Source organism: Macrobrachium rosenbergii, chromosome 3 (genome assembly GCF_040412425.1).
Source record: "Macrobrachium rosenbergii isolate ZJJX-2024 chromosome 3, ASM4041242v1, whole genome shotgun sequence".
Classification (NCBI taxonomy): Eukaryota; Metazoa; Arthropoda; class Malacostraca; order Decapoda; family Palaemonidae; genus Macrobrachium; species Macrobrachium rosenbergii.
Window position 1 is genome coordinate 4,510,131 of NC_089743.1, and position 26,292 is coordinate 4,536,422.

General features: G+C 36.5%; 1 protein-coding gene across 1 annotated transcript; it reads left to right on the plus strand.

Annotated features, from left to right (window-relative positions):
• Positions 1-675: 675 nt before the first annotated feature.
• LOC136852104 (PR domain zinc finger protein 8) lies at positions 676-16,147 on the plus strand. The gene is given in 3 exon segments (XM_067126558.1): positions 676-861; positions 13,685-14,058; positions 14,060-16,147. Coding segments are annotated over 2 exon segments (1,086 nt in total). The 5' UTR covers positions 676-861; positions 13,685-13,689; the 3' UTR covers positions 14,777-16,147.
• Positions 16,148-26,292: the final 10,145 nt, after the last annotated feature.

A 26,292-nucleotide genomic window follows, 5' to 3' on the forward strand; every position in this document is an offset into this window, starting at 1 on the left:
TATACTTAATAACAAAGTGAATGCCAGGTAAGTAGAATTTTACAACAAGGCTTTTCATCGTTCTTATGCCTTACATCATATAGCAAAACCTCAAACTGTAGGGAAGGTTTTACCAGAGTGCCGTCATTTGTGATCACACTCTCATCTGCTGCAATCACTCTCAGTAGCGTTCAGCAGCGAAATCCATCGAGCGAGCCTAACCACCACCAACCCTCGAATGACGTCATATGCAAACATTGTCCAAACATAACCCTCATCAAATACGGCAACAAGCCGTGATCCCCCTCCCAAGCCGATGACGTCAGGAGCAACAATAATCCCGGATCACAGAATACACGCCTTCAGTGTCCCCGTCAGTAGGACGATATGATTATTACTTAGGGGGTTCTTAAGAGAGAGAGAGAGATCTCTCTCGTGCCGGAAGGCGAATGGATGGCTGGAGTGTCAGTGGGTTGGCGTTTTCAGCCTCCAGCAACAATAGGTCAGCTTCGGCTCAGATGACGGCCACAATAGGTTCTGACACCTGCGGCCCAAGCCAGCCAATCACAGTCGTCTTGATCACCACTCTCGGCCAATCATTAACATAATCAATCAATAGGCCCCGCCCACCGCGCGTCCCTCCGGTATAAAGTGCCGAGGCAAAAGAAAACGGGTTTAGTTATTGTCGAACTGAGCTGGCGACGCCGAGAGAGTGTCGGTGGAGTGCGGGACGTGCTTTTACACAAGTGACTTTGATCTTGCCTTAGCTTGCTTTTGGTCGCCAAATGAAATACTGTAGCCATCTCTAAGGATCGTAATCGCTCGGAACTTTAACCTTGCCGCCCAACTACGAATGACTGACCGTCACTGAAATAAACTAAGGTAAGACACGTGGAAAACATTTTATCGTTTTCTTCTGCAATAACTGTGCTGGTTAATTCATAAGTAAGCATGTACGTAACCTATTTAATTCTTAATTAATAAAAAAAAAATACTTCCTTCGCTTTCTGACCAGAAAAGAATAAATTTGATCACTAGTGCTAAGGCTATACTGTATAACTTTTGTACTAAACGTCTGGTCGAACGATAAAGGAATGTAATTTTTCACTATTTAAAGACTAGACGGGGAGATAAGGGTTTTACAATATGATATCAACAAAATGAAGAGAAGCTGAACAACCTCACGAAACCCAGTGATTCTTGAAATTAATTGACGTCACAGTGACCACAGCCCCCGCAAAAATATTACAGAATTTAGTTCAATATCAATAACAGGAAAAAAAAGCTTATGAGGCAAGAGCCATTTGACTGAAGAAATGTGCGATAAGGGGCGCATCTCAAAAATATTCGTCTCCCCGAGATATCGGAATGATCAGCAGCGTTGCCTTCAAAACCTTTCTCTAATTATGGTCGCTGTCATCACTCTTTGCTACTTCGCAGATTGATTTTCCTTTATTTACTAAAGTAAATTAAACAAAAGTAGTAATTATCCGTTTAATGCATTAATAACAATTGCTGAAGTCAGACAAATGGTTATCGACGCTGAAAGTCCCATTACTGTATTAAATTTTGCAAATCTTATTCCTCTGACGAAAATTGGGGAACAAATTAAATAAATCTCTAGTGACGTCACCACACAAACCGTGCACTTGTGTTTATGCATCCGCCCCACAGAATAACTAGATTATTTGAAAAGTCGGTAAGAAACGAAACAGCAGTAAGCGGCAAATAACAGCGAACGCAACTTGCACATCAAAAGGACTCGCCTCCGCACGGGAGGCTAATCCTCATTCACATATAAACGTCAACATTATGAGCAAAACAAGCAATACGGACAATTAAGCGGTGAACAAAAATCAAAATATTCAAAACACGATATTAACGAAAGCGGGAACCAAAGCAAGTTCAAACAAAGGCAACAAAGTATGGATGTTTGCTTTTGCAAAGAGTGCGCCCACACTTTTCTTGAAAAATAAGCCAGTGTCCCTCTTGATCAAAGTAGTGAACTGATACCTGGAGGTTAATCGACTGCAGTGGGTTCAGCCCGAGTAGAAAAGCCAGTAAATCTGATTTCAAGATATATATATATATATATATATATATATATATATATATATATATATATATATATATATATATATACTGTATATACATACACACACATATATATATATATATATACATACACACCACACATATATATATATATATACATATATATATATATAAATACACACACATATATATATATATATATATATATATATATATATATATATATATATATATATAATGTATGTGTGCGTGTATAATCTAAGAAACAAGCGTTTGTGTAGAAACATAAATAAAGGAGGGACAGAACAGTAACAGGTGCATATAGAAGGTTGATCGTAAAATGTTTACATAAACTTGAGAATATTGTAATTAATTATGCGTGAGTTAAGAACGCGAAAAGTGCGATGCTCAATGTCTCGTCCTTCCTGTGGCAGCCCTCTGCGCAGGAATTTCTTCTCGTATATTTTGTAACGACATCTGTATAAACTTCATACAGTATGTATAAAAGCGTACAAATGTACTTTAAGATATTTAATCGCAGTACGATCACTTATCTTCCTTCTTCAGGTTCTTAAAAGCATTATTTATGTTTCCCTTCCTCCTGAGATGGCAGTTGAACATTCCTTTAGCGACCATCCCAAGTACACTCAAAACTCTATTTATTAAAGGTTAATCGAGCTAAGCAAAAGTATGGAGGCCAGTGCCCGCTGCCACTTGCGCACTGATAAACGTTGTGTGTGTATCAAAGGCCTGGCTATACAGTACGTTTGTAAATTAAAAAAAAATGTTGTTCCTTCTGATAAAAAGAGTAAACTGAGCAAAGGAATTTGTAGTTCGGAAGGTTGCAAACACTAACGTGGAATGAGAATGACTGACAAGTCTTTGCTGGATAAGACGATTCGTCTTGAAGTTTGTTTTTATGGTGGCGACGTTGTCTAAATGCAGCTCTGTCAGTGCAAGAACGGGTTGTGTTCAATGACATCGGAAACACAGAGATTTTCACATTGTTTTCGTTAAGTCAAGTGATCTTTAGGGACAAGTAGTTGATGAATGATTTCATGTCCTAATTATGAACGAAATTATTTAATAATGATGCTCCATTCAATTAAGGGCAGCAAACAGTCACTCAGCAGCTTGAGCAAGAAGAACAGGTATTCTAGGTCACTCAGTGAAAGCAACTACATAATAGAAAACTGGAAAAAACTGAGAAAATTGGTCTTCTCTAACTTAAAAATTATCGACAGTACTTAATAATAATAATAATAATAATAATAATAATAATAATAATAATAATAATAATAAGAGAGATTTTATTTAACCCCTGCAATGAGCGTCAAACTAAATCAAAATCTTAGTGCTAAATAGTATCATATATATGTGTATATATATAAATATATATGTATATATATATATATATAATATATATATATATATATATATATATATATATATATATATATATATATATATATATATATATATATATATATGAAAGTCAGCAAAACATGACATTAGTATAAACATAATATTAGTAATTCATTTGTTTTAACAAACATTCTTGCGGTTTCATATTGAAATAGATATTAATAAATTTACAAAAGTTAAAAATGTGTGTGTAGTTTTATACAGATATATATATATATATTATATATATATATATATATATATATATATATATATATATATATATCATATATAAAAACGAGTGACTTTTCATATCCGCAGAGTAGTCAATCTCTCGTTTCTGCGTCGGCCTAGATTCGAAGCGCAGCCTGGTTCGAATCTAGGTCGACGCAACTATAATTCCCTTAGGTGTAATTTATTAAAAGATGTTTGTGGCTTTTATATATATAAATATGCATGTATACACACATGATATATATGTATATATATATATCTGTATAAAATTGCACACAAATTTTTAACACTTGTAAAGATATTAACATCTATTTCTGTAGATATATATAATATATATATATATATATATATATATATATATATATGTATATATATATATATATATATATATATATATATATATATATATATATATATATATGTTGAAGTCCACTTTTGGATGACGCCTTCGTTTCTCCCTGCTTCGAAAAAGGGATTTGGAAGTCAAATTGCAAGCTGAACATTTCGGGTAGTCAGGTCATCCATGCATTATACGGAGCCTAGATTCGATTGCAAAATTATCCTATATAGCAGACAGAGCAAACTACAGTATCCTGGCAGTGCCAGAGCCTGGTGAATCACGGACTGACTAAGGGGAAACATTGAAAATGTTTTTGCTACAATGAAAACTATAAAAAAATAGTTCTCTCTATCACCATTCTGAGAGAGAGAGAGAGAGAGAGAGAGAGAGAGAGAGAGAATACCAAATCAGAATTTTGTTAATAACTTGTGAGTGTTTTGCAAATGTCATGTTGAGGCCCATTACCATTACAGCGACCGAGTGACGCGTTGTATCCAGTCCAAACCTTCTTTGTTACTCCTTTCACAGAAACGCGGTCACTTGGACTCTACGTTTGAAGCACTTACAATTTCAAATTCAAATTTCTCTCATGAATTAAATTTGTCTGCGATAACGGGTAAAAATCTTCCCGTACAGTACTGCAGATTAGTATTTTCGAAGTTAGTTGTACAGGTTCCAAAATTTTGATGGCGTACACTGAAGAAAGCGTATTTTGAGTAATTAAAAACAGAGGGTTCACAGCTTAATATTCTTGTTATATATATATATATATATATATATATATATATATATATATATATATATATATATATATATATATATATATAATATCACACATATAGGGAATTCACACATAACTTAGGAGAAATCATTAACAAGTGGACAAGCCATTATATAAAAATTTTTATATTTTTTGGAATTCCGAGTTATTTGGTAAGATACCGTTCAATTAAGATTTAAAAAAAAATATGCTGAAGATACATTGATTTCCTTGAAAATAGCTTAGAATAAGATTTGTTTAGGACACTGGGATAACAAAGTCAATAATGGTAATGTTTTAGTGTAAAGTCAAGATAAACTGTATTGGTGTAACGTTGTGACAATGATAACAGTTTTTTAACGTTTGGATAAATTAACATTTGCAGAGTGAGAACAATATTTGAAACGGAAAATTTATTGTAAAATTCCCTTTAGAGTCATTATAATATCAACTTTTAAATAAGCTATAGAGCCTGGCTTGTTTGTTTTTTTTTTTTTTTTTTTTGACTCATTTCAGGGTTTTACATTTTCCAGTTAAGTGGTCTTTACCATCATGATGAACATCAGAAAAACTGACAAAATTTATTAGCATTACGGGGTCGTCTCTTGGTCACATTCATACACATAATTCTAATAAATTTAAATTTAATAAATTTAACATTGCCCTGCTCTGTCCTTCATGTATTATTATATACGTGATCAGTGAATTCCCTATCATAACCATAAATCGTGTGAATAAAGGCCTGTACCATTTCTTCCCTCAAATGGACACAAAATATTTACTTACTAACTGGTTAAAAGTTAAGTATACCTTAGTTTAACCAGACCACTCAGCTGATTAACAGCTCTCCTAGGGCTGGCCCAAAGGATTAGACTTATTTTACGTGGCTAAGAACCAGTTAGTTACCTAGCAACGGGACCTACAGCTTATTGTGGAATCCGAACCACATTATAGCGAGAAATGAATTTCTAGCACCAGAAATAAATTCCTCTAATTCTTCATTGGCTGACCGGAGAATCGAACGCGGGTCTAGGAGAGTGCTAGCCGAGTACGATATCGACCCATCCAATGAAGAACTTTTACTAACTGGTCATGGTGATTCCCACCACTCCTGTATTTCTTATGACTAAATGTCACATTGGGGCGAGGAACAATGACCTTTATCTTTGTGCTTTCGCAGTTGTTCTACTTCTTCGTTGAACGAGTCGGTAGAGTTGTTGGCTAGCACTCTGCTAGGCCCGAGTTCGAGTCTCCGACCGGCCAATGAAGTATTAGAGGAATTTATTTCTGGTGATCGAAATTCATTTCTCGATATAATATGGTTCGGATTCCACAATAAGCTATAGGCCCCGTTGCTACTTAACCAGTTGGTTCTTAGCCACGTAAAATAAGTCTAATCCTTCGGGCCAGCTCTAGGAGAGCTGTTAATCAGGTATACTTAACTTCTTCATGATTTGTTCCAACGGTTACACGTTTGTCATCAAAACCAGAAAAACTTCTTCATTTGATGAATTCGATGGACATTATTTCAAACTATTCTCTCTCAAGGTAACTGTAGCTGGAAATCCAAGATATCTTAGTTGGATTACTAAGTCATATTCAGTAAAGCAGTTCTTCAAAACAACTGGATGAGATTCCCATTTAGCTGAACCCTCTAGCATTTTCAGTACAGCCCTAGAACCTATTACCAAATCATCGTTGCCTTCTACTGCAGGGTTCTTAGCTGTACGTCAAAGTTGTAATAATAACATGAAATCCAACAAAGTGCCCAACGTTTATAGCCAAACCTAATAGGTTTAACCTGAACAAGCTGTTTTAGGAAGTTGTGGCCATAATCTTGACCGCCAGTTCAGCCACAGAAATATTTTTTAAACATTCCAAACAGTATGAATGATGCGTGGTACACTGATTCGTCACCTTAACTTAAATCCTTTATCTGCTTTACAGATCACGAAAAGACACAACACTTTTCGCAGTTCGAAATTTATTATGGAACATGCACAAAAACACACACGCATACATACACTATATATATGTGTATATATATATATAGATATATCTATATATATTTTAAATATATACACATATATATATGAATAAAAAGTTCTTTGTACTTTCTGCAAAGCACATTCAACAAAATGTTTAAGGTAATTTTAATTTGTCAGATATGCTAACCAAAATTCTTGCCGAAGCTTGGAACCCTACGTAGGAGTGAAATAAGTACATTTTGACTGTTAACAATCAAAATTCACTTATTTTACCATATATATATATACATATATTATACACAAGACTTGTAAAAAAATTTACACAGCATAATGCCATGTATCATCGATTCACACAAAATTATGACATGCATTGGCCAGAATATCGAAATTCACTTATTTTACCATATATATACATATATATCAATATATATATATATAGATAGATATAGATATACACAAGGCTTGTAAAAATATTTACATGGCATAATACCATGTATCATCTATTATATCACCAAAAAATTGACATGCAATGGCCAGAATATCACTCCTTGCCTTGAATGAGTATTTCTTCCTTCGTGTGATCACAATGAAAACTGGAAAGGAGATGAAAGCTGTAACCACTGTTGGTCACTGTGGTTTGAGATCTGGCACTTGAACAAGGCCAGCCAAGTTGCAACACTTAAAACCCAACATCATCATGAGGGAATCGAACCCAGTTTCAATTATGGGAACCTTCTTTTGCTCATAATTAGGTAATCTCGTAATATAGTTAAAAAATCAAATTAATTATACTGTATATATTGAATATTGTAATAATAAATTTGAATGAAGAAAAATATCAATGATGCTGCATAAGAATTGAGGACGGTATCCCCTTGTTTTTTTTATTTTTGTTTTTTGCAAATATAGCTTTTGTAAATCAACTTTATCCAAAAAATTGTACTAAAATATGATGTGAATAATACTTTGAAATTATCGAATATAATAACGATATACCAGAAAGTCTTAGAAGCCATTGTTAACAATGTCCTGGCATGAGAACGCTGGGAATATTCCCATGAAACTGAAACAAAAGTAGAAATAGAACTCTCTTGACTATTGGAGTAAAATATTTCAAAAGAGCGTTGCACTCCTTCAAAAAATAATGGTTACCTATTTTAGGCTTAGCTGGGAAGTAAGAAACAAGCATTATTTATAAGAAGAAGAAGTAATAACGGCTATGCAAGAGTCGTCTAATATTCTTCATCTTCATATAACCACAGTTCGGGGAAATGCAATAACTCATATTAAACTCATTCTAATGGACCTACAATTCATATGAAAAGAAAGAGAGAGCTTACGTTTACATTTTTTTTCTTTTCAGGATCTAAAAAATCTAAGCGTTCTGTTCAAATGTTCATGCAGTCAGTTTTACGTGAGTCTGTGCCCTAAATGCTAAAAAGGAAATTGATTACCAGTCTTGAATAGAAAGCATTTCTGTTGGCCCAGCGTTCGACTCTCCGGCCGGCCAATGAAGAATTAGAGGAATTTATTTAAGTAGTAAGTCCTTTTGCTAGGTAACCAGTTGGTTCTTAGCCACGTAAAATAAATCTGATCCTTCGGGCCAGCCCTGGGAGAGCTGTTAACCAGCTCAGTGGTCTGGTTAAACTAAGGTATACTCAACATTTTAACACCCAGATGATGCGGCGTCAATAGAATTATGAGGTGAGGCATTGACAGTCTCCTGGAATGGAGAGTCGTCCGTTTGGCCACAGGCTCTCATGTCACATTCCCCACAACATCAGGCATCTCTCCAAGTATTAAACTTGTCAAAAAGGGGTTTAGCGACAATATTCTCTGAAATAAAGTAATCAATACAAAATTAACATGATGCCACGATATTTCACCAGTTATTTATATTTCTTATGTGACTATGAAGTGAACCTGTTTACAACTAATAAAATAAATTGAATGTTTATATAGCATTATGATATTTGTATAACACAAATATTTTTAAAAAATGCAACAAAGACGAAGGTATTTTGCTGCCCCTGATTAATCTAGCGGCAACACTGCATGCTTGTAAAATATGGCCATCGATGGTAACATTCATTTGCAGTGAGGAAAATAAGGAGCACCTGAAATATCGCTGAGGAGTGTCCGATTTCCTTTCAGTCAGGCGCAGCTTTGTAGGCAAATGCCTCAGTGTCACTGCAGAACAGCGGTGCTTCATCTCGTGTCAAACAAGATTTTAGGTGTCTGTTCACTTCAGATCTCAAGCGGAACTGCCACATTTTGAAATTCGCGATGTGAACTTGTACCACGGGCCTGGGAAAGGGCATTACGGGCAAAAGTAGACGGAACGGATAATACATAGGCAACCTAATGAAAAATTGCCTCAGCAAAGACCGTGAGAAGCAAGTAAAAGACAAGGTAACATAAAAAAAGGGGGGTACATCTTTACTCCACGGGAAGCTACAGACCCGCCCCTTGGCCTTGCTAAGTAAAACTAGCGCCATATTAGCTTAAACTTAGCCAGTGATCTAGATTCGCCATTTGTCAACGCTCTTTGTTCACTTCGGGATCCTCCTTTAAATTAAGGGATACCATTCCTCCCCCAAGCAAAATCCATTAATGAATTAATCTATATTTAACAAGTTTTGGATCAGAGAGCTAGAAATCCAGCCATTACGATTTACAAAACGATCATATCATAAAGCACGATAAAAGAACTTGGGAGAGTGCAGATTCTTCAACTGACAAAACTTGGGGATGGTTCTCGAACCATCTTTACACTAGAATAAAAAAAAAAATTAACACGCTTTTATCAAAATGCACTAAAAAGTGAAAAATTTATTTTTTGAGACTCACTAGGATTTTCTTACAATTAATCATTTCTACAAAAATATAAGCGTGGGCGCCAAACATGGAAAGAAATGCTAAAAGAAACCTGGTGTGTCTCAAAAAATTTAATTTTCACTTTTATTGCATTTTAATAAAAGCATGTTTAAATCTTGTTTTTTATTTCATACTTTCTAGTTTTGACAGAAATTGTAACCAATTTATGATTGTAGGTAACGAAATTGATATCCTGTTGAGCCAAATAAGGTTTGAAAAATCCATAAAGTCATTAACTTGTTCTACCGAGTCAAAGAAGTTGTGAAAAATCCGAAGAGTTTCATACAAATCCTGAGACACTGTGAGAGGTCACTGTAGGGTCACTAGAGGTCACTGCTAACCTACTCATCATGTAAGGTTGTATTGTCACCGGGATTGAGTAACCCTGCAAAATTTCAAATCCATCAGACGACGGGAACACGTCGAAAATTGAGTTACAAGATTTAACCCAAACAGACAGGCAGAAGTCAAGTTAAATAAAAGCATGTAAAAAGACACTAACTTCCACTATTGTTCAACGCACAAGCTTACTATTCTGGGTTTATCGTGTTGCTACTCAATTGTAATAGTAATAGAGAAGAAAATGTATCTGGTCATCCAACCTCTCTCTTTGACTGAGACATTGCCCTTGGTAAGTAGAAAGATTTCAAACAGATTATAAATATATGGGGCAATTTCACAACAGCAAACTTCCTGGTGGCGTTACTTTAGTCCTTACCATCGACGCTAGACTAAAAGTGTGCCAGTTATCAACAACTGTTAACTGGTACAGTTCTGTGATGAGTAAGCAGAGTCTCTCTCTCTCTCTCTCTCTCTCTCTCTCTCTCTCTCTCTCTCTCTCTCTCTCTCTCTCTCTATCTATATATATATATATATATATATATATATATATATATATATATATATATATATATATATATATATATGCTTTGGAGAGGTTGGCGCCAGAAGGTCAGAGCCTTCCGGTTTCAGGAAGTCTTCAGAAGTGACGCTGCTAGCCCCATGCTTATTTCTCAACTCCCAACAGCAGCTGGCGTCCATTCACTGTTGAATCGACTGGTAGCGGTAGGCAATACGCTAACAATGGCCCTTACAAATACCAGAAAGTCGGGGCCTTATCTCTTTCCTGGAAGCAATAACTACAAAATAATACATCCCGGTTAATAAAAAAAAAAAGATTGCTCACAACTTACTTACAGCCCTTGACACAGACGGAGATAGGTCATTCACCATATAAACGTGGTCATCTTCAGGAAAAAATAAATGAATGAACGATTAAATCATCCTCCAACAAACGAGAATTTGACGTTAGCGGTGAATGATCTTGGCCATATTGCTGGTTCTTTAATATTCATTTTGAAAGACGTAAGTTACAAAAATAATTCTGCCAGTATGTTTGTCATGTGAATGACACCTTTTAATGAACAGATGTCAGTTTTGTTTCGGGCTGCTTATACGAGAGAGAGCCCGTGCTAGCAATAAGACCAGCTTCATCGATCAACAATAAAGCGCTACATTTGAAAACTGGCAATTAAAATAATATCGCGGTAAGATTCGCACATATATGCACCCTTTTTCACTCAGTCCGCGGATACTTGAGAGTGCATCCACGCGTCGACACCTTATCAGACACATCACAAATAGGCTGAATACAAGTCGGCGATTTTTATTTCAACCTGTTCGTGATCAATATGCCATAAGTTTCCGACGTGTGTTGATGACTGGTGGACACGCTCTAATAAATACTCTTGCGCCTTAAATTGATAATATTATATATGAAAGATAAGAAAAAACTAGCAAATAATGAAATATTCTTCAGATAATCTGAAATTCAGTTAGATCTGTTTCAAGAGTCCCCTCCAAGAACTATGCACAAAAGGAAGGTGCCTCTTTCCCGGCACACGACAGGAACAGAAGACCATGAAAGAATCTGTATGTTGGTTTTATACTAGTCTGCAAATACATAATCACAGCAATCACTAACAAACCATTCATCTGGGGACCTAGAAACACTATACAAACTTCAAAAAATCTGCCTCGTCTTCAAAGCCAGTTAACAGTTTTAATTCAGTGAATCAATCAGTTTTCATTATCAAAGTCATGGCTCAGTGCCCTTCCCCTCATTACATTTCGAACAGTCAATAAGCATCCGACAGACTAAGTTTAGTAATCATACCGATTTTTATGTATTTATTAAATACAATATACAACAAACAAGATTATGAAAAGAATGAAAATATACGCTGATATACCACTACACAAATATACATATATATGACTTTTTTATCACACCGTGATTGATATACAATCATGAATCTACAAATGTCGCTTAATATCAAATTCACGCTACCTCGGGAATATCCCAAGATGGGGAATTATCACCGAAAGGGAATTTATAAGCGATAAATGGATTGGTACTGCCAGTGGGTAGACCGTCGACTGGAGTCGCTGGATAAGTATGTGTGTCGAGGATCGAGACCCGGCAGTATCAATCCATTTCTCACTTAAAAATTCCCCTTCGATGATAATTCCCGATCGGGGTCATTCCCGAGGTAGCGTGAATTTGATATTAAGCGACATTTGTAGCTTCATGAATGATTATATATATATATATATATATATATATATATATATATATATATAAATGCTTATCGCATTAGCCTCCTTGATGAATCATTTCTTAGTTATCGACACAATATGTTTGCACAGTACACACACACACACTCATACACACACACACACACACACACACACACACACACACATATATATATATTTGTGTGTGTGTTTATATATATATATATATATATATAAACATATTGTGTCGATAACATAATGTGTCGACAACTCCAGAAATGATTCATCAAGGAAGCTAATGCGATATACATGGGTGAAGATTTTGATGTTACGGTCAGATCTAACACTCTGGAAGGGAAGTTGACACGTAGTTAGAACTGACGATAATGCGAAATGAATAATCACAAAATGTTTGCAAAGATTAGGCGAAAGACGTCGTACCCGGTTTCACGTGCTGATCTGCGTTCCCAATGAAAAACGATAAAATTGCTCATTCGAGTACATAACAATGAAGAAAATTAGAAAATAAGTATACAACTAAATTTTACGATGCTGTTTCCTTTACTTAAATTAACTTTTCCGAGTTTCGTGTTATGTAAGTATTTCAATGCGGCGACGACTATGAGGACTTATTATTATTATTATTATTATTATTATTATTATTATTATTATAAAACGTACATTTATGCACAGTGAAGTGGAACACGCGCAATAGTCATTTAATTTTTCGCAAAAGGTTTTCTCTATGAAATCCATCACTGGGTCCACGAATAAACGGAGCAGCACTCACCTATGTTCGCTTACAATAAAATGATCACGACCATATCATTACATTTTAGTCAACTTTATATAACAGTATTGCACGAACATGTTCAATCACAAATCTCTAAATAGTGATTTTGAAACACTTTATATATATATATATATATATATATATATATATATATATATATATATATATATATATAATATTGCAAAATATATATATTATATATATATATATATATATATACATACATTAAGTCTGTATATAAATACATTGTGGTGTAATATGAATGCAAAAACATTCTCACGGAAATATAGGGAAGAGCAGAATGTGTTCTATTTGGCGTGAAATTTTGGAACCGTTAAATAACTTGGCCTATGACAGGTATGATTCTCAAGACAAGACAACATCCTCAGTTTATCACAAACGACAATCGTCACACTGTTAATTTCCTGATAAGATTTCAGCGTGCTTAACATGACCTCACGCCTAATACAGGAAAGCTTTGCAGGTATTAATATTCCAAGAGCTATCATACGTAAGGCCTCAGTTTCCACGTCAGCGTTCCAGATTGTCTTAAGTACCAAGTTTCCATCTACAATTGTCACTTACTGATTAATCGATTAATTTTATTATAACAGGTATCAAATAAAGCCAAGGACAATGACGTTCATGTTACTAATTATTTTCTCTGTTAATTGCAGAGACCATGATCATGGAGACACTTCGGGGATTGAACACCAGTTCGAGTCCCCACACTTCCCCCACCAAGAGGACCTTCGACGTCGCATTCCTCACAGGGGCACGAGATAGCCACGCCCTCGAGTCTTCGAACGACATCACCAGCACCACTTCTCCAGCTAAAGTCAGCCGCATAGGGACACTTAAAACCTCATCGTCGTCCTCTTCGTCCTCGTCCTCCTCCGCGTCGTCATCGTCGACGCTGTCCTCGGTTTCCTTGTCCCTCACAACGTCTTCCCCGTCACCTACGAGGCGCAACCATTCCCCTTCAAGAGATGACGTCACACCAGGCAGCGCTTTCACCAAAGTGACGAGGACCCAGGGGTCGTCACCTCCGAAACTTCACATCTGCGACGTCCTCCTCATCTACTCTCGATGCCCTCAGCAGCACTTGGCCCCCTGTTTCAGCTTCCTTCAGCGCCGTCAGCACATTACTCAACAGTGGGAAGTCCTTAGCGCCCCTGCTGGCGGCACCTGGATTCATACCTCCAGGTTTGGCCCCGTTTCTCCCGCAATCGGCACCAGACCGCCTGAACAACAACCTGGTGGAGGAGTACCTCAAATCACAACATCAGTTGCTGGAATCCAAACCTTCAGGAGATCTGTCGGCCAGTGAGGCCCTCTCCCGACTGAGATCATCCATGTACCCAGCGGACCCTTACAAGCTCCCCTTCTCTTCCCTGGCCTACCCTCTGAGCAATCCTCCTTCCACTGACACCACCAAATTAGCCTCCGCGGCCGCTGCGGCGGCGGCGGCAGCGGCGACCACGCCCTTCCTGCCGCAACCGTCCGTCTCGGCTCTCATGCCTCCTTCCTTCACCACGCTGGCTTTGTCGACGCAAAACGTCTGCGCCAAATGCAACATTTCCTTCCGCATGACGTCGGACCTCGTCTACCACATGCGGTCGCAGCACAAGAGGGAGCCAGACCCCTACAAGAAGCGCCGCGACGAGAAACTCAAGTGTCCCATCTGCGGGGAGACTTTCAGGGAGAGGCACCACCTGACGCGGCACATGAGCGCCCACCAAGACAGAGACGAAGATGAATCGAAATAAATATTTCTGCAGAAATTTAACCCGATAAGGTCGTCCTCTCCACTTCTATAACCTCCGTCCCCGACTCATCCAGCTGCGTTTGACATCAAACCTTTGTCTTCAGTTACCTACGAAATTCCGACTATAATATACCTTCATTGACTAAAAGAGTGGTGTTTTTCTTCTCAAGTGAGTTATGTCGTAAATGACTCTGAAACACATCTCTGCTGCTTCACAGTATAAGTTCTTTTACCTAAAACATGCTGTTAAGCTAATCAAAGCTTACTTTGAAAATTAAGTCCCTGTTAAATCTTGCTGTAATGTTTTATCGAATTAATGTCACCTCGTAATTACAACAAATAAGACCCTAAACCGCGGAGCTCCACCTTAAACAGAAGCCGTTTGAAGAATAGGACAAGCATCAACTTTTCTTTAACTCACTGTTATTTTGTTTTCTGGTGACTGTTCCCGAAGCATTACACTAATAAACTCCTGTGCCAAAGGTGACAAAATAGTGATATGCGATAATTGTACAAGAACGGATATCACAGATGAATAATTAATCATTCCTGTCACAAAATAAATCAAAAGGTCGTTATAGTCCTATGTGTGTGTGTGAGTGTGTGTGTTTAGGAGAGAGAGGGAGAGATTTTGTGTCACTGTTACGAGATACAGCTTGAGAATGGAAGAAAATATTTTTCCTCATTAAACAGTGCGATCAATGATGTACAAAGGTGTAACGAAAAATGTATCAAAAGACCCAGGAGAAATAAGGAAACAAACACCAAATAGAGCAGCTGAAGGCCAACATGCTGCCGTTACTTATACTGTGTTTACATAGTTGGAACAGTGAACAGTTCGGTCTAACGGAACCCGCTGATCAACATGGCATCCGAAGCATCCGCCTTCTGGGAATTTTTTCCACGTCGACCTTTTATAGAACAAAACGGATCCTTTATGACACTGGAAAACGAAGCATCGTAGCAGATCGGAGCCTGTCATGATCCAGTGAATATCTGTGACTAAAAACAGATCACAAAACATGAAAGCCAATTATACCAAAGGACCTTAATCTTAAGAATGAACCCTTTTCCTTTTTATCGCTAGAGCTTCTTAGAGATAGATTTGTATATACTGTAGAACTCGTTAAATTATGTACATACGGAAAGATTCATTTCCTTTTATTATATTTCCATTTGTTTATTTCATCTCATCTAGTCTTGTAAAGCAGTGTGGTCTGGCAAGCGTTTCTTTCATGGCTGGATTCGACGTGTCTCTGAATGAACACTCAAGTGATTCCCCGCTCTCTCTTCCAAGCATTGAAATGGTAAATTCACTAAGACAGCGCATATTTATAAGCACACACATAAATTAATAAATTCCACACACACATATATATATATATATATATATATATATATATATATATATATATATATATATATATATATATATATATATATAAATAAAATATATATATAAATATATATCTATATACATATATATTTACATAGGCTACATACATACATACATACATACATACACACACACACACATACTGCACTAACGAATCCCAGTCGATGAAAAGACCTCGCTTACAAAACCGGACCGTTGCCTCCCAGTGCAATAAGAGTGTAAATACAAGTTATGTCTTTTAAATTTTATGTAGCGTTAGGTGCATGTTGGTGTGAGATTTTTAAGAAGTGCTGGCTTCGTTTACGAATTTCCTCAAGCCACAAGCGAGGAAGTGACGTCACTCGCTCATACGACAATAACGTAATCTTCCGTAAAAGTGGTATTGCCCGCTGACATGCTATAAGGTACTGAGATCCCGAAATTCTTGTGGTATCGAAATTCATCAGAGCATATGTGGCATATCATAGGATGAATTTTCATTACCTGCTGTCACCTGATGTCTTAACGCCTCCTGGTACCAGTAGTGACGTCATAATACCCATGACGCAAGACACGTCACACTGACGTTAAGCACTCTGGCGTCAAGATATTGAGAGTGACATCGTCTTGGAGACAATTACACCGATTCCGAAGGGAAGACATCAGTAATGACATATTTCTGACGGAAAGACATCAGTAAGGACAGCTCTGACGTCCAAGGATTAGCAATTACATCATTAGGACGTCAAGAAATAAACACTGACATCTTCAAGCGTCAAAACATTAGTAATGTAACCACTCAAGGTAAAACATTAGTAACGACATCATTCTGATTTCTGAAGATGATTGCTTACATCACTCTGACGATAAGACCATAATGTTGATATTAAACTGACTTCACACCACAAGTAACGACAAAATTCTGACATCACGACACTGGTACAGGCATTTCGAGCAGCGACACTGACGTCAGAATAATCCGAACCATCAAAGCAGTGGTTCTCGACCTCTTTTGGCCCAGGCGCCTTTCACCAGATGTCAGATCTCCCTCCCCACCCCCTTTCCAAAATTGTCTGCCTCAAATGGAGCATTCCAAACAATATGCATATAATACTAAAAATCCTTGGTCACAGTCCCCCCGCCCATGAAAATCTGAAATTCTCCCCCAGGGGGAATTCCCCCTTGGTTGAGAACCACTGCAATGATTAACGCAAAGAGGAAAACCCTTCACTCTTCATAAGGCTATGCACTACTGGAAATATTCCAATCAAATTTTTATGTGAATAAAAATAAAAATGAAACAATTGCTTTTTTTACCCTAATTCCTCGTAAATGTCAAAATGAATGCTTAACTATTACAAGTATTTTTTTATAGCATATAAATACTAGGACCATCTTATGGGCCAGTTGTATCAAATATGCAAGTTGGCAGGAAACCTCAAAATTTAATAGAAATAATGATAACAAAGCTAATGGCAAAGCTAATGGATTAAACATATACAAACATATATATATATATATATATATATATATATATATATATATATATATATATATATATATATATATATATATATATATATACATATATACAGTATATTACATACATATATATATATTTATATCTTATATATATATATATATTTATATATGTATATACATATATCGAAAAAATCAGAATATATTCCCATTAATCTAATGATTATATTATACATATATTTATGAATGTATGTACATAAATATATCGAAAAATCATATGAATATACACATAATCCCATTATGTTTGTAATTTAATGATTGGCATATAAAATATATATATGTACTAGATATTACATATACTATATGTATATATATATATATATATATATATATATATATATATATATATATATATATATATATATATATATAAAACAACGTAATTCAAAAACTGCACAGATGCATTATGGACAGAAGCATTATAATTAAACCTAGTTTAAGACAAAGATGGCGAAACATGAAAAACTGCAATGGAAGCTAGTTTAATACAAAGATGGTGAATAACTGGCATGAAGTCCCACTTAGTAAAGAATTTCGACGCCATATCTTTGAAAATATTAGCATGACATGAGCGTTGTCTATGTACTGCGGGATTCATTATCCTATGTATATACCCTGGACATGAGTATAACGGCACAGCCCACATTCTAACAACTCAATCTGCTACAATTAAAATTAAAACAAAAATGTCGTTGCAACAGAAAGGAGCGTTCAAGATTCGATGCACGAGAATTTCGGCAAATTGTAAGTCTTCGTTTCTGCTTATTCAACTAACGCGTAAATGTTCGAATGCTAATTGAGAGGAGTCAACCGGTGTAAAGTCGCTAAAGGTTACTGTTGCCTTTAATTTTTTTTTTTTTTTACTCTAATACAGTCACATACATGCAAGTATTTATGTACAGTTATTCCTGATAATACAATATGTTGTATTTAAAATATCGATTCATAAAACAACAGAAAGATAATCTATTACGATAGACGAAATGAGGATTGAAATCTGGTAGAGGTGAAGAGAAAGAGATGTGCAGCAGAGTCAGTACTGTATAGTAGTTAGGCCCAATTGTGACGTCTGTTTAAACTAAAGCCGTTCAAAGCTAAAACTAAGGAATAATGTGTAAAACATTCAAAATGATTGATGTAAATCTTTCGAAGGCATAAGTGAAGAACTGGTCTTTTGTTTAGCTCTACCAGGTACAGTGGAAGAGGGCGAATAGGCGAACAGTATATCAACGAAGGCTGTTTTAGAATTTTATAAAACTGAGGTTGTGGTTGCTAAGAAAACATCACCGAGGCACCAAACAGCACCCAGTCCCTTACGTTAGAGCTGAGCTAATAATCAGGAAACAATTGGATTTTCCACTTCCTAGGTGTATTAATAAAAATTTTGGAGTACACTGGAAAGCCGTAAATGCCTTCCTCTTGAATTTGTTAGTCTGACATCGAGACCGACAATAATTGTTCTGCGTGGGATACAAAAGACGAACTTGAGAGGTTGTACAGTAATGAAATGGAATTTGGGAAGAGCACAATCCTGGCCACATGATCTGTTTGAACAAGATATGATTTGAAGAGGTCAAAACAAAACCTTTTTGAAAAGCCGCTCATACAAGAATGGGTTATTATTATTCCATTTTATTAACATTCTGCTTCGAAAGCTATAAAGATGCATAAAACAATCTCCAAGATATCACAAGGGCAAGAAAGTCGTCAAAAGGAAATGTGGGTGAAGCTTCACCCACAGCGTTAGCATAACGAAGGAGCATCTGCCACGGTTCAGCAAGGTCGTAGAAATACATCCCTTGGTGCCACATGCTGGACAGATGATGGTGGACTTCATGGTGATGTATTATTTTTGGAACCGATCATAAATGTGTAATTTGTATGGTATGAGAACTCTAACAAAACCAATTTTTTATTTATTCATCTGTGATCTAGTATGGTGTTACCACTTCATCTTTGGTAATAAATAGGTAACACTTCCGATCATTTTGAATATTTGATAATATTTGGAATCTCCTTCGCCTTACAGCTTTTCTTCAACAGTACTTGTAATATACCGTCTGATACTGTCAGAAACGAAGGTATTGATATCGCCTGATTTTTATTTATTATTCCACTACTGCTGGAGAAATCCTTTTTCCTACTGGAGGTCAACATCTTTCAAACCAAAGTGCTCTTAGCGGTGGATTCATTATTCTCAGTCTGGTCTCAATAATAATCGCTAGGATTTACACTGTGTGTGGAAGATACCTAGTTTTCCAGTAATCCAGAAGCTACTTTCAGTGACTTAATGATGACTCTCATCAATTAGTATCTTCCAGTAATCCAGAAGTTACTTTCAGTGACTTAATGATTACTCTCATCAATTAGTATCCAGTAATCCAGAAGTTACTTTCAGTGACTTAATGATGACTCTCATCAGTTAGTATCTTTCAGTAATCCAGAAGCTACTTTCAGTGACTTAATGATGACTCTCACCAATTAGTATCTTCCAGTAATCCAGAAGCTGCTTTCAGTGACTTAATGATGACTCACCAATTAGTATCTTCCAGTAATCCAGAAGTTACTTTCAGTGACTTAATGATGACTCTCATCAATTAGTATCTTCCAGTAATCCAGAAGTTACTTTCAGTGACTTAATGATGACTCTCATCAATTAGTATCTTCCAGTAATGCAGAAGTTACTTTCAGTGACTTAATGATGACTCTCATCAATTAGTATCTTCCAGTAAACCAGATGCTACTTTCAGTGACTTAATGATGACTCATCAATTAGTATCTTCCAGTAATCCAAAAGTTACTTTCAGTGACTTAATGATGACTCTCATCAATTAATATCTTCCAGTAATCCAGAGGTTACTTTCAGTGACTTAATGATGACTCTCATCAATTAGTATCTTCCAGTAATCCAGAAGTTACTTTCAGTGACTTAATGATGACTCTCATCAATTAGCATCTTCCAGTAATCCAGAAGTTACTTTCAGTGACTTAATGATGACTCTCATCAATTAGCATCTTCCAGTAATCCAGAAGTTACTTTCAGTGACTTAATGATGACTCTCATCAATTAGTATCTTCCAGTAATCCAGAAGCTACTTTCAATAACTTAATGATGACTCTCATTAATTGAAGTGAGGATCGTATATTACGTTGCAGTGCCGCGTACCACTGCTAGAATGTTAACGACATACTGAGGTTTAATTGTACATACTTTTATCGTATATCTAATTGTAATTAGCTACTTAGTATTATTCTTCTCTCTTTTCATACATCTGTTCCTTTTATTCTATGCAAGCTTACTAAGCAAGTTGATGGCCTGTTGGCTTTTTAAACGTGAATATTTGTTTACTAAATAATAATAATAATAATAATAATAATAATAATAATAATAATAATAATAATAATAATAACACCATCCCCACCAACAGTAATAATAATAATAATAATAATAATAATAATAATAATAATAATAATAGAGGCTACAGAGACCATCCCCCACCAACAGTATTAATAATAATAATAATAATAATAATAATAATAATAATAATAATAATAATAATAATAATAATAATAGAGGATACAGACACCATCCCCCACCAACAGGAAGGCTGCAGAAGGAAGTGTAGGGGCACAAAAGACCAGCTCCTGACAGACAAAATGGTAATGAAGAATAGTAAAGAAGGAGAGCCAACCTATGGATGGCATGGATTGACTACAAGAAAGCCTTCGACATGATACCCCTCACATGGCTAATCGAATGTCTGAAAATATATGGGGCAGAGGAAAACACCATCAGCTTCCTAAAAAATACAATGCGCAACTGGAACGCAGTACTTACAAGCTCTGGGATAAGACTGGCAGAGGTTAACATCAGGAGAGGGATCTTTCAAGGCGACTCACTGTCCCCACTACTCTTCGTAGTAGCCATGATTCCCATGACAGAAGTACTGCAGAAGATGGATGCTGGGTACCAGCTCAAGAAAGGAGGCAACAGAATTAACCATCTGATGTTCATGGACGACATCAAGCTGTGTGGCAAGAGCATCAAGGAAACAGATACCCTAATCCAGACTGCAAGGATTGTATCTGGGGATATCAGGATGGAATTTGGAATAGACAAATGCGCCTTGGTTGACATACAAGAAGGCAAAGTAACAAGGACTGAAGGGATAAAGCTACCAGACGGGAATACCATCAGGCACATAGATGAGACAGGATACAAATACCTGGGAATAATAGGAGAGGATATAAAACACCAAGAGATGAAGGACACGATCAGGAAAGAATATATGCGGAGACTTAAGGCGATACTCAAGTCAAAACTCAATGTGGGAAACGTGACGAAAGCCATAAACAGTACCAGTAATCAGATACAGCGCAGGAGTAGTGGAGTGGACGAAGGCTGAACTCTGCAGCATAGACCAGAAAACTAGGAAACACATATACATAACACGAAAGGAAGTGGGGAGAGGGCTACTAAGTATAGAAGACTGCATCAACATCGAGAGCAGAGCACTGGGGCAATATCTGAAAACCAGTGAAGACGAGTGGTTAAGGAGTGCATGGGAAGAAGGACTGATAAAAGTAGACCAAGACCCAGAAATATACAGAGACAGGAGAATGAAAAACAGAACAGAGGAATGGCATAACAAACGAATGCACGGACAGTACATGAGACAGACTAAAGAACTGGCCAGCGATGAAACATGGCAATGGCTACAGAGGGGAGAACTCAAGAAGGAAGCAGAAGGAATGGCAACAGCAGCACAAGATCAGGCCCTAAGAACCAGATATGTTCAAGAACAGTAGATGGAAATAACATCTCACCCTTATGTAGGAAGTGAAACATGAAAAACGAGACCATAAACCACATGGCAAGCGAATGTCCGGCACTTGCACAGAACCAGTACAAAAAGAGGCATGATTCAGTAGCAAAAGCCCTCCACTGGAGCCTGTGCAAGAAACACCAGCTGGCTTGAAGTAATAAGTGGTACGAACATCAACCTGAGTGAGTGATAGAAAACGATCAGGCAAAGATCTTCTGGGACTATGGTATCAGAACAGATAGGGTAATATGTGCCAGTAGACCAAACGTGACGTTGACTGACAAAATCAAGAAGAAAGTATCACTTATTGATGTTGCAATACCATGGGACACCAGAGTAGATGAAAAGAAAGAGAAAAAACTGATAAGTATCAAGACCTGAAAATCGCAATAAGAAGGATATGGGATATGCCAGTGGAAATTGTACCCATAATCATAGGAACACTATAGGCACGATACCAAGATCCCTGAAAAGGAATCTGGAAAAGCTAGATGCCGAAGTAGCTCCAGGACTCATGCAGAAAAGTGTGCTACTAGAAACAGCGCACATAGTGAGAAAAGTGATGGACTCCTAAGGAGGCAGGATGCAACCCGGAACCCCACGCTATAAAAACCACCCAGTCGAATAGGATGACTGTGATAGATAAAAAAAAAAAAATAAAATAATAATAATAATAAACAGTTTTATCTGTCTGAAATCTGTTATGCTTTAATTCCTGTTTGTTGTCGATTCGATGCGTATCTTCGATCACAGGTTTAACTACAGGGGTACCTTGCTAATTAATGAACGTAATTCCTTCATCTCCGATCTTGCTATTTTATAAAAAGACGATAAGAGCGTAGGGTGAACAGCTACCAAAATTAACGCTGAAAGTAACTATTCTGACAATACATAAGGTTGGATATAATTAATAAATAAACATATATACATACAGGCAGATCTTCACACACACATACACGTATATATATATATATATATATATATATATATATATATATATATATATATATATATATATATATATATATATATATATATATACTGTATATTTATATATATTATATTTATATTATATATATATATATGATATATATATATATATATATATATATATATATATATATATATATATATATATATATATATATATGTGTGTGTGTGTGTGTGTGTGTGTGTGTGTGTGTAGGTCTTTCTCCTCTAGATCCAGAATGGGATGTGCTATATATCAGGTCCACAACAATATTCAATGGTGAATTCTTGTTGATTCTATAAAAAAAAAAGTTACAAAAGCTTTCGAACCCTGCCCTGGGTTCATCTTCAGTCTAACTAAAAATTATTGACACAATAAGTAAATATGTTAGCTCCAGTTTTAAATATGGAACTAGCGGACGACCTCAACGATGCGTTTTTCCAACGGATGAGGCCACAAGCAGGACGGGCAACTATCCAACTAGGTGATTGCTTCTCCTCTTCTTATATTCTGCGTGGCTATCCTTCTTAAACTCCTCACCTGTTGTTGTTGTTCTGCATGTAATTCACTGTTAGCGATGACATCCTCGGAATCCCGGCTGTTATAAGGTGTCTGCAGGGTGATGTCAGAGATAACGGCAGCATCTGACGAAGGAAAGACGGAGCCTGCTGTCCTAACATAAAACCTTTAATAAATGTTTTGATTACATGGAAGTTAACTAGCGGGTCCTCGTTAACGAACGACTTGTTTCCCTTCAATGACTCTCCTATATTTATGGCGGCGCCCTCGACTAATCTTCTTATGTTGACGTTGTTACTTTTGTGAATGATGTTGACTCTGTTCCAGTCTGGTCTATGATCGTTATTGAATGCGTGGGTAACTATTGCACTATTTTGAGAATGTAATGAGAAAACCCTTCCATGTTCCCCTAATCGTGTTTCTAACCCTCTACCCCTTTCTCCGAAATATTTACCTTTGCAGTCTTTACATGGTATTTCGTATACTCCTGGTACTATGGGGTTATTATGATTGTTGTTCTTTATTAGGTTATTTCTTATCGTGCTGGCATATTTAAAGACAATTTTAGTATTATCCTGGCTATTATTTACGTATTTACTTGTTATCTATGTTAGGGTTAAAAGGTAAAGTTAAAAATCTATTCGGTTTTCTTCTAATGTTATTATCTTTAGGGCAATAATAAGTCTTCCGGGCACGTGAGACAGCCTTTTCAATTAAATGGGGAAGGAGGGTACCTAAGGCTTCTGAAAGTTGCCTTAATGTGATGTATTTCGTCATTAATATATTCTGGATCGCAAATCTTGAAGGCTCGTAGTGCGAAGTTCATTATCAAATTACTTTTGATAGTATTATTATGAAAGGAATAAAAATGTATATAACTTTTAGAGTTGGTTGCCTTCCTATATACTGTGAATTTAAACGTTTGTCTACTCGAATCTCTGAAGATTAATACGTCTAAGGCAACTTGGAGCCAGTTTCTACTTCCACGGTAAATTTTACTGATGGCAGGATGTCATTTGCTATTTCTACTAATTTAGCTAAATTTCTTTCTGTCTCTCTGATGATTGCAAAAATGTCATCGACATTTCTGACCCACAAGAAAGGCGTGGTTTCCCTATCACATCTGTTGAGAATATCTCTCTCTACGAACTCCTTACAAATATTGACTAAAACTGGGGATAGAGGGGAGCCAATAGCGACCCCTTCTTTTTGCGCAAATCCTTGATTATTGAATTGAAACATCGTGGAAGATACGCATACGCATAGTCTTATTAATGCAAAGAATTGATCAGTGGGTAGGGAGAATTCTGTATTACCCTGTTCGTATTCTTCCTGGAGCTTAGAGATGACATAATCTAAGGGAATGTTTGTGAAAAGTGCCGTAACGTCTAAACTTACCATAATGCCATCAACCCATCCCAAATCTCTGACTCGTTGTGTAAATTGGTCAAGAATGCTGTAGGTGTGCATTAGAGAACTTTTCTAGGAACTGGTTTAAAGTTTGGGATAGCCATATCGCCAAATTACTCTGTGGGGAACCATATGTAGCTATAATGGGTTTTAAAGGACAGTCAGGTTTGTGTACCCTAGGGACACCATAAAAATACGGGATGCTGGGAGTCTTTGACGATATTTTAGAGAGAACTAACTTTTTAATGTCAGGATCATCAAGAGAGTCAGCTATTTTTCTAATTTTTCTATTGAACTCTTGTTGTATTTTAGTGGCAATGGGAGGTGAATCCAGTCGGAGATAAGTTTGTGTGTCGTTTAAAAGTGAATATGCTTTCTCTAGATATGTGCTAGTATTCATTATTACTGTGCTCCTCCTTTATCTAGTCTCATAATTCTGATGTTTCTATTTCTCTTAAGGGACAGCAAGGCGAGTTGATGTCTCTTGGGTAAAATATCATCAATCTTCTTATTTATGCTCTCATTAAGGACAACACCTTTCAAAAAATTAAGGGAGAAGTCAGGATATTTAAAGTTGAACAAGTTAATGCTACTAATGGCGTCTAAGACGTCCAAACTATCTGTTCCCGTGCAGAAGCCCATACCTAGATTTAGAACTTCTAATTGTTTCCTGTCTAACATTACTGTAGAAAGACTGTTAACCTTATTGGTTGAATAATCCCAATCTGATTGGTCTATGGCTCTTATAAATTTAAAATGTAAGCTTCGTCTTTGTTCCATCATCCTAGCTGCCGCTACCTTCCTGCTCTACTTTTAGCTGTTTCAAATCTAGGTTCCTGTAGTTGTTCCCCTAGAGTTCTTAACGATGAATGCAGGTT